Source organism: Juglans regia, chromosome 14, assembly GCF_001411555.2.
Source record: "Juglans regia cultivar Chandler chromosome 14, Walnut 2.0, whole genome shotgun sequence".
In the NCBI taxonomy this organism is placed as follows: Eukaryota; Viridiplantae; Streptophyta; class Magnoliopsida; order Fagales; family Juglandaceae; genus Juglans; species Juglans regia.
Window position 1 is genome coordinate 11276912 of NC_049914.1, and position 14537 is coordinate 11291448.

The following is a 14537-nucleotide window of genomic DNA, read 5'->3' on the forward strand; positions in this document are numbered from 1 at the left end:
AAATAATTTAAAAAAATGGTAAAAAAAAAAAAAAAAAAAGAATTTAAGTGTTGGATAGAGAATTTCGCTGTCGACGTAGGAACGTCCAAAAATTCTACTTATATAATCCGCAGGGGAAGATACGTCGACGGGACCTGACGGCGTGCACAGATGGGGGCTGGCTTGGGCATGGGGTCACTGGGGTGGGGGCGGGTCTGGGACATCGCTTAAAAAAGTTGTTTTATATGATGACAGGGCAGTCCCACTTAAAAAGAAAAAAACTCCAGAATTCAGCGGAGTGAAAACGGTGCGTTGCATGACTACCGGAGTCCCGTACTGAAATTTGACACCACTACCGAACCCGGTTCATTTCTAACCTTCCTTTCGCCGTGGATTGTAATCATCGCCATGGGGACACACAACAAGCAGTAAAGACCGCCGTGCGTTCTCTGCTAATTTCACGCTCTCTTTCTCTCTCTCGCTCTCCCCACCCTGGGGCACTGTATACATACACATTATCTCAGGCCTACACTAGCATTTGAATGTCGGCACCGCAGAGGATTCTCTGCGCTCTCTTTACTCTTCCTTCTTATACTCGGGCTTTCTCCTCGACCTTCAACTCCAAAACCTTCCTCATCCTTCGTTGTCCTCCACCCTGCATAACCCTAGCCCGCTCTCTTACTTTCACCTCCTCTTTCTCTCTCTCCCCTCTAATCATGCCTTACAACCAGGTACCAACTGCACGTTATCATCACTGCTTTCGTCTGTGTTTGTACACACACACACTAACATCTATAGATATGAATATTTATGTATACAATATTCTTATATTTATTTTCAGTAGTTTTTCTTGTTGAGGTTGGATTGGAAGGCTATTTAATTTCTGGTTGACATTTTGATAAAAGTCTTGAGTGGTGCTTTTGAGTTCGTGGAACTATTTTTCTGTTCTCCGAAAATTTGATTACGGTTGATTTTCTCGTTGCTTGTTTGTCATGAATTCTCTGTGTTTGGCTGTTCGATTTTCTGTTATATTTTGTCAAATGACGTATCGGGCTTTTTAAACACTTAGCTGATGATTTTCTTGATTTTAGTGGTTGTATGTATTACTCTTTCCGCGCTTTTTGATCATTAGTGATTGATTGGCTGTTACTTGATATAAATAAAATTGGATGCTTGATAGAGTTTGCTATTTTTCTGATTCTGAATATATGGATGATTGCTCCACTCTGTATTTGGATCGACTGTATTTTGGTGAATATTTGATCGGCTGTATTTTGCCCAAACGGATGCCATATTTTATTGTTATGCTAAAGGCAGAACTGATCATTATGGTTGAGTAGTCTTAGTTCCAAAAAATGTTCAGAATTTGTAATAGTAAAGCCTTAATTAACTTGAGCTTTACTGGCTTATCACGAGGCACTAAAGAAATAATTATTTATTTAGAATCGAATTTCTAGGTTCAACATTCTACTTAAGAGAGATTTTTCTTTTTCATTTGCAGCGAAGGGGTGGACATATGGATCAAAGATGGAAAGAGAAGCCAAAAACTGACATGTCATCCTCAGCTACAGGCAGTGCATCAGCAGATGTAGATGAAACCGTCAGTAATAGAATTAGTGCGCTTAGTATCACTGAAAACAGTGGGCAACCCCATGTTACAGTTCCACCCATGAAATTGGGGAGTGTCCAAACGGCAAACCAGATTCCAGGTCAAGGTGGTCAAAAGGCAGTCTGGAAGCCCAAGTCATATGGAACAGTGAGTGGGTCCCCGGCAGTTGAAGTTGAAAAAGCACCTCTTGGTAAAATGATGAAGGGGGCTGGAGCTGAAACAGCAGCAGCTCAGATAACAACTGCCGGTTTGAGTAAGTTGTTCGGTGCTAATCTGCTGGAAAATTTCAGTGTGGATAATTCCACGTACTCAATTGCGCAAATAAGAGCTACATTCTATCCCAAATTTGAAAATGAGAAGTCAGATCAAGAGGTATAATTTCTTCCAATTTTGTTCGTCTAAGTTGTGTCTCTCTAGATATATATACATTGACAAGCCTTACTGCAAAGAGTTGTCTACATCTTTTGAACTATGACTCTATCTAGTATTCAGAATGAAGTTTCCATATTATTGCTTCTTTTAAAAAATTGTCTCATTAGATTGTGTTATTTATTGGTTATCGCTTTTCGTATGTCCAGATAAGGACAAGGATGACAGAGATGGTATCTAAAGGCTTGGCTACCTTAGAGGTAAGGTGTTTGGTAACTTTTTTTTTTTTCAAAAAATTGTATTGCTTTCCATTTTGGAGTTTCCACCTCTGCTGGCTTCAAATATATATCTCTTCCCTTGGCTAAGAAAAAATATGACTTATTTCTCTTGTTTATTTCTTCTTGACTATATGGTTTATTCTGCTATTGATAACCTAATCATCATATGAAGGTTTATATATAACATACATTAGGTTGATTGAGCAAAGGATGATGTTTTTTTGCAGGTTTCTCTTAAACACTCCGGATCTCTTTTTATGTACTCCGGTCACGAGGGCGGTGCATATGCGAAAAACAGCTTTGGAAATATGTATGGTCATGACAATTTTTTTAATGTTCTTCTTTTGCCTTTTTGTTTTCATTTAGAAGAAAAATTAGCCTCTAATCAACCGCAACCCATCTATAGTAGTTGAATGCCTCGATCTAAAGGGCATGGCATCTCTGTTGCTGTGTTGCATTAAGACATAATATTTAAATCTTCCTCAGTTTGAAATTAAATATATAGATTTATAACAATAATGCTGCATGCTAACCCTTGAGGCTTGGCTCAAGTGGTAAATGCCTTGGGCTTGGGGGTATGCTCCCCCTAGGTTTAAGGTTCAAATTCCCCTGGGTGCAAACAATGTTTTGGGGTCATCGGACTGAGGGATTTTTCCCTTGAATTACTTGAGGTGCCCTTGTGGGAAACTCTTTGTTGAGGGCCTGTGCACCTCTGGATTAGTCGGGACCCTGTTCCTGGACACCCGGTGCCAATAAAAAAAAGAATAATGCTGCATGATGCTGAACCACTCTTTGGAATTGAACCCTAGTTGAGAAAAATATTTGTTAAAAATGTCACCATGCTCAGTCTTTTGCTTTATATATCACTGGGTTCCACCCTTTATATTCAGGATAGATATTTTCTCTCTATAGTTTTCTGAACAGGATGTTTCTTGTGCAGATACACCGCTGTAGGTGTTTTTGTTCTTGGACGGATGCTTCGTGAGGCATGGGGAACTCAAGCAGCAAAAAAGCAAGCAGAGTTCAATGATTTTCTTGAGGTAATCTACGTTAGATATTTTTAATGAGAAGGAAATACAAAAGAATCTCCAAAACCTTCATTCTCACTGTTTGCATTATAAATCCAGGAATGCTTGATGATGAATCTTTGTGTTGTCTCTGTCTGTCTATTTGTTCATCTGTCTGTCTGTCTTTTGTAATGTGCATGCCTGCTTATACTCACATCCATGATTTGAAAGTTCACAAAAATGTAAGAAATAGAAATACCTCCCTTTTAATGAAAAAATAGGAGTTGATAAATAGGAGGGGAGGAGGGCAGAAACTGTTAAAGTGGGGAAGGTTGTTAATGAAGCTTGGTGGTTTTATTGAAAAATACTTCTTCATTTTTTTAAACTTAATTTGGACTTTCTACATATAAGAAGTTACTTATTTAACTCCTCTCCCCTCTTTTCTCCAATCCTTTCCGTATTTTTTAGTCTCCTCACCCTCCAACATCCTGAACATAATGTAAATCGCATCTGACCTGAGATCAGATCCTGATTTCTCTGACTAAGTTTAGGTTTTGAACATTCTCACATTGTGGGCACACTTATATTCATTTGGATTGCTGATAGTTGTGCATCTTTGCCAGTATTATTTGTAACAATTACACATACACACAGTAAACACATTTTTTGATCAATGAGTCAACACTCACCTGGAAGGTCTTGAACCCATGACATTGCCCTCTGTGTCATTCTTGGTGGGAACAGTATGTCATTTGAGTCCAAGCTCATCAGTATACTTGTGACATGGATTATTCACAAAGATAATAATTGCTATAGAAAGTTTCTCCATTGTAGTCAAGTGACTAAACTTGATGTTAACCATTCAGATCACAATGTTGTCTCTCACTGAATTTAATTTTCAACCTTTTTACATAATATATATGATACATTGAATTGGTAACTAGCTGGATGTGATGGGTACCATTCTAAGATTTTCTCTGTTTCAGAATTTTAATTTATACTTGTTTATTTTTTTGTGAATAATTTATACTTGTTTATTTATTTGTTAGTTGTTAAATTTTTTTTCTTGTGGTTTGCTCAGAAAACTAATTTTGTTGTTGTTCATTCTTTCAGAGGAACCATATGTGTGTATCAATGGAATTGGTAACTGCTGTTCTTGGAGACCATGGACAGCGACCCCAAGAAGATTATGGTAAGTGTGTTTTTCCTTGGTTCAACTAAGATCTTTTTGTTTTAGGGTAATAGCACATTGTCCCCGTAAAATACCATCCTTGTATCATTTACCCCAACAATCTCTAATTTAGTATAACTAGGAGCGTATTTTGAAGTATCAGTGTCAGTTTGCCTCCTCTATCCAAAGCAGTTGTTAACTTAAACAAAAAGGTATGGAAAATGCTGTAGGGCCCTTGACACTAGTTGTTTTCTATCAGGGGCATGTGCCATTTGTTTATGTTTTTTGTTTGAGCTAATGGTTGTTCCATACAGAAGGAGCAAACTAACTTTGAAATTTCGAAATAGAGTTTGATTTTTGTTAAGTTAAAGGTCGTGGAGGTAAATGATGTAGGTATGGAAGTTTATGGGTGAAAAGTATCATTTATTCTTCTTCTCAACATGAAGGCATGTTCTTTGATATGCATTTGCTTGGTTATGTTCATTATTGTCGTGATGAAACAGTGTCATAGTCCATCCAAATTATCAAAAACATTCTATAATAATTATAACTTGCGTGCTCTGTTGTTTTGACCAGTGGTAGTGACAGCAGTAACAGAATTGGGAAATGGAAAGCCAAAGTTCTTCTCTACTCCTGAAATCATTGCATTTTGTAGAAAATGGCGCCTACCAACAAATCATGTGTGGTTGTTCACGACACGGTGATGATCTAGGGCCCCTATTACTAGATTAGCTTAAAGAATGGTTTGGATTATTGTGCATCTCCCTCCCCTTCTCTCTCTCTCCATTCACACACCCAACCACTCACACAAAATCGCTGTTGTGGTTCTTTAATCAAGCTGACATTGTGAATCAACTAATTCTGCTGGCATTAAGGTTTTCTTTCAACTTCAGCACATGACTTTCTCTCTTTATGTGTGATAATTTGTTTATGATTTATGAGATAATTGCTAATTGTTTCAAATATTGACGAATTCTCTAATTTAGTTAGTTGGACAATTTCTAGCCAAATAACTCAAATTGCACTAGTTGCTTGATTGATTGTCTAATGTAACAGAAAACCTACGTATAATCAAATGTAGGAACGACTTGGAATCAGGCAACTATAACAAGCTGGTGCACTCGTTTTGGTTTATAAGATGTTCGTGCACCCTTGATTGCTGAGTGTTAATTAGTAATGTGATGTAATACCATTAGGTATTTCATAATAGGATCTTTTAAGGATGTGGAATATGTATTTATATGAGAAATCTGCATGAGAATCATCAAGCAGAAAATACCTATAAAAAAGAAGAAGAACCATCAAGCAAATAGAAGAGCAGTATCTGTTTGATATTATTGCCCTAACTTTATTTACATAATACAGTTCCCTAATTTTTTAGAAGTGATATTCTGTTTTAGACAAAGACAGTAAAACCATAGTTTTGTTACTTCTGATTGATCTTTTTATTTTTTATAACTGAAGGAAGTCAGTGACTTCATTTTTTGCTGCGTATGATGCGCTGTGTGAAGAAGGAACTGCAATGTCAGTATGCAAGACTCTTGATGAAGTTGCAGATGTATCTGTTCCAGGTAGTGTTTTAGAGCTACGCGTCTATAGTTATGTAGCTTGAAATTTTGTGGTGCCTCATCCGATTGCCTTTAGTTAAGAATGTTATTTTACATACAAATTTTCTTGAAAACTAATTCCAAAATCATGCCTGGTAGGAATGACCACCCTCCCCCTCTTGCTTGCCTCAATCACTGAACCAAAAGCAGGAGGTTGCTTCTGCAACTGAAGGGAGGGGAAAAAAATGAAACATAAATGAAAACATAGACAGTTCATTTTGTAAATCATTGCCACATTCCTCTTGCAATAACATCTTCACCATTAATGCTGGTTCTGCCATGGATTGCTGCCACCGCCAAGCCTCAAACATCACACCATCATTGTATTGAATGCTCTGTCGACAGTATCAATCTCAATATCACCAGTGCTACCAGCATGTTTAGTGTTTTTATAAAAAATTGCGGTTACAACATCTACACTCGCCACCTCCACCACCAAATTTCTGCCAAGGAGGCTTCACTTTTATACTTGATGTTTTTCTTCCCATTTTGGGTTGTCATATTTATTGGATTTATCATTAATATCTCTTTCAGTTTCAATCTTTAATTGGAATTGCTTTTTATGGGATCTTTTCTTTACCAATAAAATTTATGCGATATTTTCTATACAATAAAACTATTGGGGGTTTGCAGGGATGTTAGCTATAGTTAAAATTTGGTTCCTTAATGTGAGCATTTTGTGAGAGCACTAGGATTTAACTCAGCTTTAAATCAATATGCAGGTTCGAAAGACCATATAAAGGTGCAGGGTGAAATCTTAGAGGGTCTTGTAGCTCGTATTGTAAGCCGGGAGAGCTCAGAACATTTGGAGAAAGTTTTAGAAGAATTTCCTCCTCCGCCGTCTGAGGGAGGTATGCAGTTTGTTGTGTTCAGAGTTGTGTTTTGGGTGTTGGCTACCCTGGCTTGGAAATTATGTTTTTTTTTTCTCATTCTGCTACATTGTCCACTTTTGGAATTTCTTGTTTTTTAGCTAGCTAAGTTTTGGTTACAGTGATTGTGACAATCATCCAGCTACTAAGTTATTTTTGTTTTCATTTTATTTATTTGGAACTTTTCCTAATTGACTTGGCACCTGTCCTCAAAGTAGAGTGGCATGTCATATTAAGATTGTGATACATTCCGTGTAATATTGTAATTTAACTTCATGGAGCCAATAGGTTAGTCCAAATACAATGATCTAGGGTATTACAATACTCTTTAGATTCCTGGCATCTTCGATAGCCCATTACTTTTTGCTAGGATTGGCTTTGATACCATCTATAATGATCCAAGGAAGACCCAAGCCACATCAAGGCTTGTATTCCAAAAAGAGTTGTCAATGTTACAATTCAACCTTGGAATCATTATAAACTGTAAGAACTTCTCTTTCCTAACAACGTGGGATCTCCATTCACCAACCTATCATGGAATCAGGGTATTACTCCCTTCCCTTTCCCCCTCAAAAAACAATTCCTGTTCTAAATTGTATGTTGTCTCTGGTGACTAAATCTTGTTAATGGCCCACTGATTCTGCAAGATCAATTAATAAGTATTGTTTTTCCATAGTAACAGAGAGTTTTAGTATACACTGCATTATATGTGGATCTGCTGTTGGCCTCTTACTTAAAGTGTTTGTATTGCTGAACGCTTTTTGCCCCAATGAAGGTCACTTTCTTGGCCCATGGAAATGCTAGTTAAAACTGTTAATCGTACTGATCATTTGATAATAACTAGTTTTGCCACTTCAGCTAGCCTTGATTATGGACCAAACCTTAGAGAAATTTGTTCGGCAAATAGGTCCGATGAAAAGCAGGTACGTGGAGTTTCTATTGTACAAACTTTAGTATTCTAATGTGGCATTTATACTTGCATTCGATTAATAAAGTGGATGACTAAGAATTGATGTAATGGTTTTTTTTTTTGGAAACACTACTGCAGCAAATAAAAGCACTTCTTCAGAGTGTTGGCACCTCCTTTTGTCCACACCATTCAGATTGGTTCGTGAATGAAGCTGGTGATTCCCATTCAAGGAATGCAGATAGATCAGTTCTTTCAAAATTTCTACAATCTCATCCTGCTGATTATTCAACCACCAAATTGCAGGTCCTGCTACAATCCATTTCAAAATATCTTCTAAAAATGTTAAATTTGATCAAATTTATAAGAATGCGATGAAATCTAAAAATGTGTGCGTGATGTAGCGGAAGCAATAAAAAAGAGGAGAACATGTCTCTCTTAAATCCTTGAACAAAAAAGAAAGAAAAGAAGACGAAGAAACTTTTTTATTTTATTTTTTATTATCGGTGAAGAAGAGTTTTGAGAACTAGTCAAAGTCTGATTTATTCAGTGAACAGATAATGTTCACTCCAAGCCTTTATCTAGGTCCTGAACCCTAATCTCAAACTATCTAGAAAACCAAAAAAATATAAATTACTTGGAGACTACTCCTGTGGCTTTACTTTCAAGTTATTCTTACTCTACTTTCAACCTACTTCCCACTTTATTAGAAAAAAATAACCATAAAATTTGGGAGTCCTAAAGATACTTAGAAAACTAAGTAAAAAAGAAAAGCTAGCTGCCTCTATCTAATTTGGAGAGGCAGTTTTCCTGTGTCAGACCCCCTGGACAGAAAGGAACTTGTCCACAAGTTTAAGAATCAATTTCTATGATCTTTTGAAATCGCAGATACCTTTTCCCATTCTTTTTTTTGCCTGCCTTGTGAAAGTGAAGAAATATATCTTTAGTTAGTATGCTAACGAGAAACTCTGCACAATAGCCATGCACTTATGAAATATTCTTATTCTTGAATTTGCCACAAGAATGATCGGTCACAACTAACAAGGTGCAAACTAACATAATCTTCTGCAATATGATCTTCTAAAAATTGAATTAATAAGATTTATTTATCGAACTTTTTCTGGTAAATCTTCCCAAATGTGATCAAATAATACCTCTCTTGTATCCTAAGATTGGAGTGTGCCATCAATCTTTATCATGTCGGTGAAAGAAATATGTGATTACTGACCTTTCAAGGAAATTAAAAACTCTTTCCTACAATTGAACTTAAATTTCATAACTTTTAGTCTCATGACAACCATCAAACCCATGGTGTGTGTCAGCATCTTATCTTGGAAAACGATCACTTGTTTTTTAGCTGACATATATCACACTAGCTTCATCATTGAAACAATTTCCATAAACCATTGGTGCATCCTCTTCTATGGAGTCAATATGTTCATTCTTTTCAACATTATGCCTATCCAAAAGTTCATTCTCCTTTCATCCATCATCAATTGTTCTGATACTTCTACTTTCTTTTATTCAATTCCTTTCTGTGCACAAAATCCACGAGTGAGAAGGAAAGACTGTCTAACTTAGCTTCAAAATCTTATACCTCCACATGCTTTTGGTTTATCTTAAAATAATTTTGTTTATAATCAAGCATAATCCATGTGTAAATATTTTGCGCTCAACAATCTGAAGCTCTTATTATTATTTTTTTTAATGTAATCAAACATGCCCATTATCTTCAATATTTTGAGAAATCTTTTAACTTTCATCCAATGTAAGAATTAGCAATATCAAGTTAACCATTATAGCTCTGTATATCAATAATTTTTTGTGTGAGAACTTGTAACGCCCCAATAGAAGGCCCAAACCACATGGCCTATATTCTAAAAAAACTAGTCAATGATACAATTGGAGCCCCATTAGAACCTTATAAAGAGCAAGAACTTCTCCTTCCCAAGCAATGTGGGATCCCATACACCACCTACCTTTATCCTTATCATATGGGGTATCACAGAACTCCTAGATTCTCAATCATCACGAACTTGATTAATATTTAGGCCTTCAAATCTTGAGATACACCTCCAACATCATGTTCACCATCAAGGGAAGTCTCAGTATAGCCTAGTTACCACTTTGAAACAATATGAATGCAATCACAAACAGGTCAACGGGAGCTCCATCGTTGTTACATAATACATATCTTCTTGTTCATGTAATTAACATTTAGATTAGGGGTGTCAAATCGTGTTAACGGGTCGTGTTCGTGTCGTGTCAAGGTATGTACATTACACTTAATGGGTCAACACGAACACGGTCCGTTAAGGATTTCGTGTCAAAATTTCAAACCCGAACACGACACGGTAAGATAACAGGTTGACACGACATGACCCGTTATGACCTATTAATGAATAAGAAATAAATTGACACGACACGACACGATCTGTTCCGTTCCGTTTCAACCCGTTTACGTTAATGGGTTAAACAAACACGATAAGACACGACATGACCCATTTGACTTGATTGATTTTATATAAATATTTAAATATAAATAATATCTATAAAAAATAAAAAACTAACTACAAGTCTAAAATTACAATCCAAACAAATATGATCCACACAATTTGTAATAATATTCATTATTAAAATTACATCCCAAATATAATAAACAAAACATATAATGTAAATATTTTAATGTTACAATCCCAAATATAATAAAAAATTAAAAAACAGATCTAAACAAATTTAGAACTTGAAGAAGGAAGTGAAGCGTCCTCCTTGCCCTTTAGGTCTAAGGGTATAAAGGTAAATTTAATTTTCTTAACGGTTCATAACTGGTTATAACGGGTTGACCCGTTAGTGACCCGTTAAGCAATCGTGTCTCAACGGATCAACCCGTTTTGACCCAAACCCGTTAAGACTAAACCCTACCCGCTTTTATCGTGTCGTGTTCGTATTGGGTTAAAGGATCGTGTCACATATTGCCACCCCTAATTTAGATCCATTGTTACTAAAGCAAGAGTTGCCTAAGTAATATGGAACAATTTTCAAGTTTCATGTTGGAAATTCACGAGGTTGGCCCTGGGAAACCTTCGCTTACGAACATCATTACTATAAAGTTTTTACCATTGCATGGATTAGTCATCATGGCAGGGATTAACAAGGCTCTAATACCATCTGACGTAGTGGAAACAATAGAAAAAGAGATGTTTCCATCTTAAATCCTTGAACACAAAAGGAAAAACATGAAGTAAAAATTTTATTTTGGGAACTACCCAGATCTTAATAATGCCAAAATAATTAGAAAACCATAGAAAAGGAAACTACTTCTACTGCTTTAGTTGCAAGTTACTCTTACTCTACTTGTAAGCTACTTTCCACTTTAATTTAGAGGGGTATACTTGTCCTCTATCAGTGCTTCTGTTTGTTCATCTTTTCTTTTGACATTAACGCTTGCTTATTTTCTTTTCTGTTCTATTTAATCGCTGAAGTAAATGTAGCTACTTACCTTATAGTGTTAGTTCTCAATGAATTTTCTGTCATCTGACAAAATCATTAATTGCTTGTGGAGTACTGATGGTTTCTTACATTATATAATGGTTTCCAAACTATATAGCGTCCTTTGTTCGAATTGCTGAATGCTATAAGTGCTGTTTGCCTGACTCAGACGTTTTATTTATCCTGTATTGATTACTTTTTTTTTACTTGACCAGGAAATGATACGCTTGATGAGAGAAAAACATTACCCTACCTCCTTTAAATGTTACCATAACTATCACAAAGTTGATTTCATATCAACTGACAACCTTTTTTACAAAATGGTCATTCATGTCCATAGCGACTCTGTCTTTCGGCGATACCAAAAAGAGATGAGGTCTTGTTTGAACTTACACTTGAATATTATTCAACTATAAACTTTCCTTAATTTCCTTTCTCACGCTCTTCTAACTATCAAACTTGGTTCATGTTATTCCTCAACATTTTATGTCCTGTATTCCCCAAGTAATAAATATTTGGTATGTTCCAGGCTTAAACCAGCATTATGGCCGTTATATAGAGGTAAACATCTTCCTCTCTGCATATGACAATCATACTTTATTTTTGGTTTATAATCTTATACCTGACACCTCATGTTCTTTTCCTGGACTTTTTGGTGTGGCTATTATGTTAACAATGTTCATGATACACGTGGAACTTAGATATTTAGGCCTCGTTTGGGGAATGAGATGAGATAAGAAAGAGAAATTTGTGAATAGTAGTGAAAGGGTTTTAGTTAAGATGTTTTATTGGGTTTTGGGAAAGGAGAGAGAAAAAGTTGAATAAAAATATTATAAAGTTAAAAAATATTATAGTTTTTTAATATTATTTTTGTTTTGGAAGTTGAAAACGTTGATTTTTTTGTGTGTTTTGTTTGGAAGTTTGGGAAAGTTGTAATGATTAGGTAATGATCAGATGAAAAAGTTGAAGATTTGAAATTGAAAAGTGTTTGTATTTGAGTGATGTTTGGGAAGGAGATGAGATGAGATGGATTGAGATGGATTCCCAAATGAGGCCTTAATCGCTTATCAGCAGTGTTCTCTAGTTGGCTGTAATGCATTTTTCTGCAGCAATGCTTTTGTGCCCACAAAAGAATAGAAGTAAATATGGATCCTGTGAAAATGATGACCTAATTATATGCCAATAAAACTCTTTGGAACTCATCATGGCTTGATAACTTGTGTTGTGAACCTAGAAAGAATGTGATGGACTTGTCAATTGTAGAAGACTTGCAAGGGATATAAACAAATCTCAAGTATTAAAGCTTATCAATGCTTCACATTATTTGTCTAAAAAGCAGTCTGCACCTCCTGGTGTTTTTCAAATTTTTTCATCAGTAGATGTATGTTTTTCCCATAGCATCATACATTGGAATTGCTCAAATCCATATTAATAGACACAACATTATTTTTTTTGATAAGTAAAACAAGAATTTATTAATATACCAAATGTCAAATACAGAGAAAATGCCCTAATTATGTAGGCACATTAGAAACTAGGAAAACATGAAGGTCCATGCCATTAAAGTCTATAGCAATGGCCCAAGTACAAAGAGTCCTAAAGAAAAACAGTTTAAGCTCCTCTAAAGATCTCTCTTTGTCCTCAAATGTCCTCTCATTGCGCTCTTGCCATAGACACCACATAATACAGATAGGGATCATCTTCCAAACTGCTTTGATCCGTCTCACCCCACGAATCGAAGCCCAGCAAGCCAATACCTCCAAAACTGTTTTCGGCATAACCCACATTAACTCCATTTTTTTAAACACCTCGTTCCAAAGAGTCCTGGCTATCTCACAGTGTAAAAGTAAATGATTTACCGACTCACTCCCGCTTTTACACATACAACACCAGTCTGCAATAATTATCCTCCTCTTTCTTAGATTATCCGTGGTGAGAATCTTACCCAGCGATGCTGCCCACACAAAGAAAGAGGCTTTGGGAGGAGCCTTATGACGCCATTATAGTTGTGCCCATAAAGCTTCAGATAAGTACTGGCAAAAAAACAATGGATGAGGAAGTCAAATGCATTTAGTAGTATTTCCTTTTTAATTCCTTGTTTTGATTTTGGGACTTCCGTTATTTCTGACTGAAAAGTGTAAGTACAATAGCCTTATGTGGCTTTTATGCATTGATAAACCCATTTAATTTATTGAAAGAGTGTATGCTGTCCCCCAATGAGGTATCAAGTGGTATATATTTATAGATGCTAAGACAATGCGTGGTGGGCTGCTGTGCAAGTATCATTCTGCATAAATGGTGCTCACTTTAACAGAATGATATTCAATACATCTAGTCTGCTGGAGGTGTAAATCTTTTACTAACGTTTTGTATCTGCTCAGGCTTCTTTATTGACATTAATTTATTCAAGGCAAACAAGGAGAGAGCTGCTGAAATTGCTAAAAGCAATAATATGGTAGAAAATGGTAGCAGTAGCACATTTGGAAAAGATGAATTGGCTGATGAAGATGCAAATTTAATGATCAAACTGAAATTTCTTACTTATAAGGTACTAAAAGTTCTTACTTAAGGTGTCTGTATATAAAAGTCTCAATGGATATACAATCATGCTTTAGATGTTTAATTAGCATGTAGAATTGTGGTAGGATAGTTCTGCATCCTTCTCTATAACGCTTACTTTTCTTTAATAAATACTTCTTCAAAGTATATGCTTATTATTTTATTAAATAATTATGCACTTGTGTTTGCTAACATGCACACAATATTTAAATTTGTTATTGCATGGTCTAATGCCTTAGTGCTGTGTTGGGCAGGGAAAAATATCCTTCTAGCAGCCGAAGTCTAATGCTTTGTTTCCCACCATATCTAGGAACACTTCTTTTGGGATAATTTATAAATTCACTAAAAAAATGGAACAAATAAGTATGTGAAATCTCCAGGTGTTAACCTCTTGGAAGACCTTTAAGTTTTGCATTTCTTCATCTGAGTATGTATTTGTTAAGCGTCTGTAATATTTTCGGTATAGGATAGGTTTCAGAAAACACTTACTAATTGAAACCAAGGTTTTTGTGTTATCGTTGGAGGGGGGAAGCTACTTTCGTATTACTGAAAGAAGTAGATGGTTTTCAGCCATGCCAGTGTTTGTTGGTTGGCAATCACGGTGGAGTGCTATCATTCAGGGGGTAGGAAGGAGTTTTTAAGACTTTTCATAGTGGGTCTTTGTCACTTGTTGCCATTTGGCATTCCAATACT

The 14537-nt window shown here is 35.9% G+C and overlaps 1 protein-coding gene across 1 annotated transcript in view; it reads left to right on the plus strand.

Moving 5' to 3' along the window:
- Nucleotides 1-290: 290 nt before the first annotated feature.
- LOC108989641 (tRNA ligase 1) overlaps nucleotides 291-14537 on the plus strand; it is a 54205-nt gene continuing 39958 nt past the window's right edge. Inside the window, exons 1-14 of the mRNA XM_018963320.2 lie at nucleotides 291-710; nucleotides 1481-1960; nucleotides 2167-2217; nucleotides 2463-2545; nucleotides 3176-3275; nucleotides 4356-4434; nucleotides 4990-5113; nucleotides 5878-5984; nucleotides 6743-6871; nucleotides 7748-7812; nucleotides 7938-8102; nucleotides 11501-11661; nucleotides 11815-11846; nucleotides 13667-13833. Of these exons, the coding sequence (XP_018818865.1) occupies nucleotides 522-710; nucleotides 1481-1960; nucleotides 2167-2217; nucleotides 2463-2545; nucleotides 3176-3275; nucleotides 4356-4434; nucleotides 4990-5113; nucleotides 5878-5984; nucleotides 6743-6871; nucleotides 7748-7812; nucleotides 7938-8102; nucleotides 11501-11661; nucleotides 11815-11846; nucleotides 13667-13833 (1932 nt within the window). The 5' untranslated portion in view covers nucleotides 291-521. The remainder of the gene's footprint in view (nucleotides 711-1480; nucleotides 1961-2166; nucleotides 2218-2462; nucleotides 2546-3175; nucleotides 3276-4355; nucleotides 4435-4989; nucleotides 5114-5877; nucleotides 5985-6742; nucleotides 6872-7747; nucleotides 7813-7937; nucleotides 8103-11500; nucleotides 11662-11814; nucleotides 11847-13666; nucleotides 13834-14537) is intronic.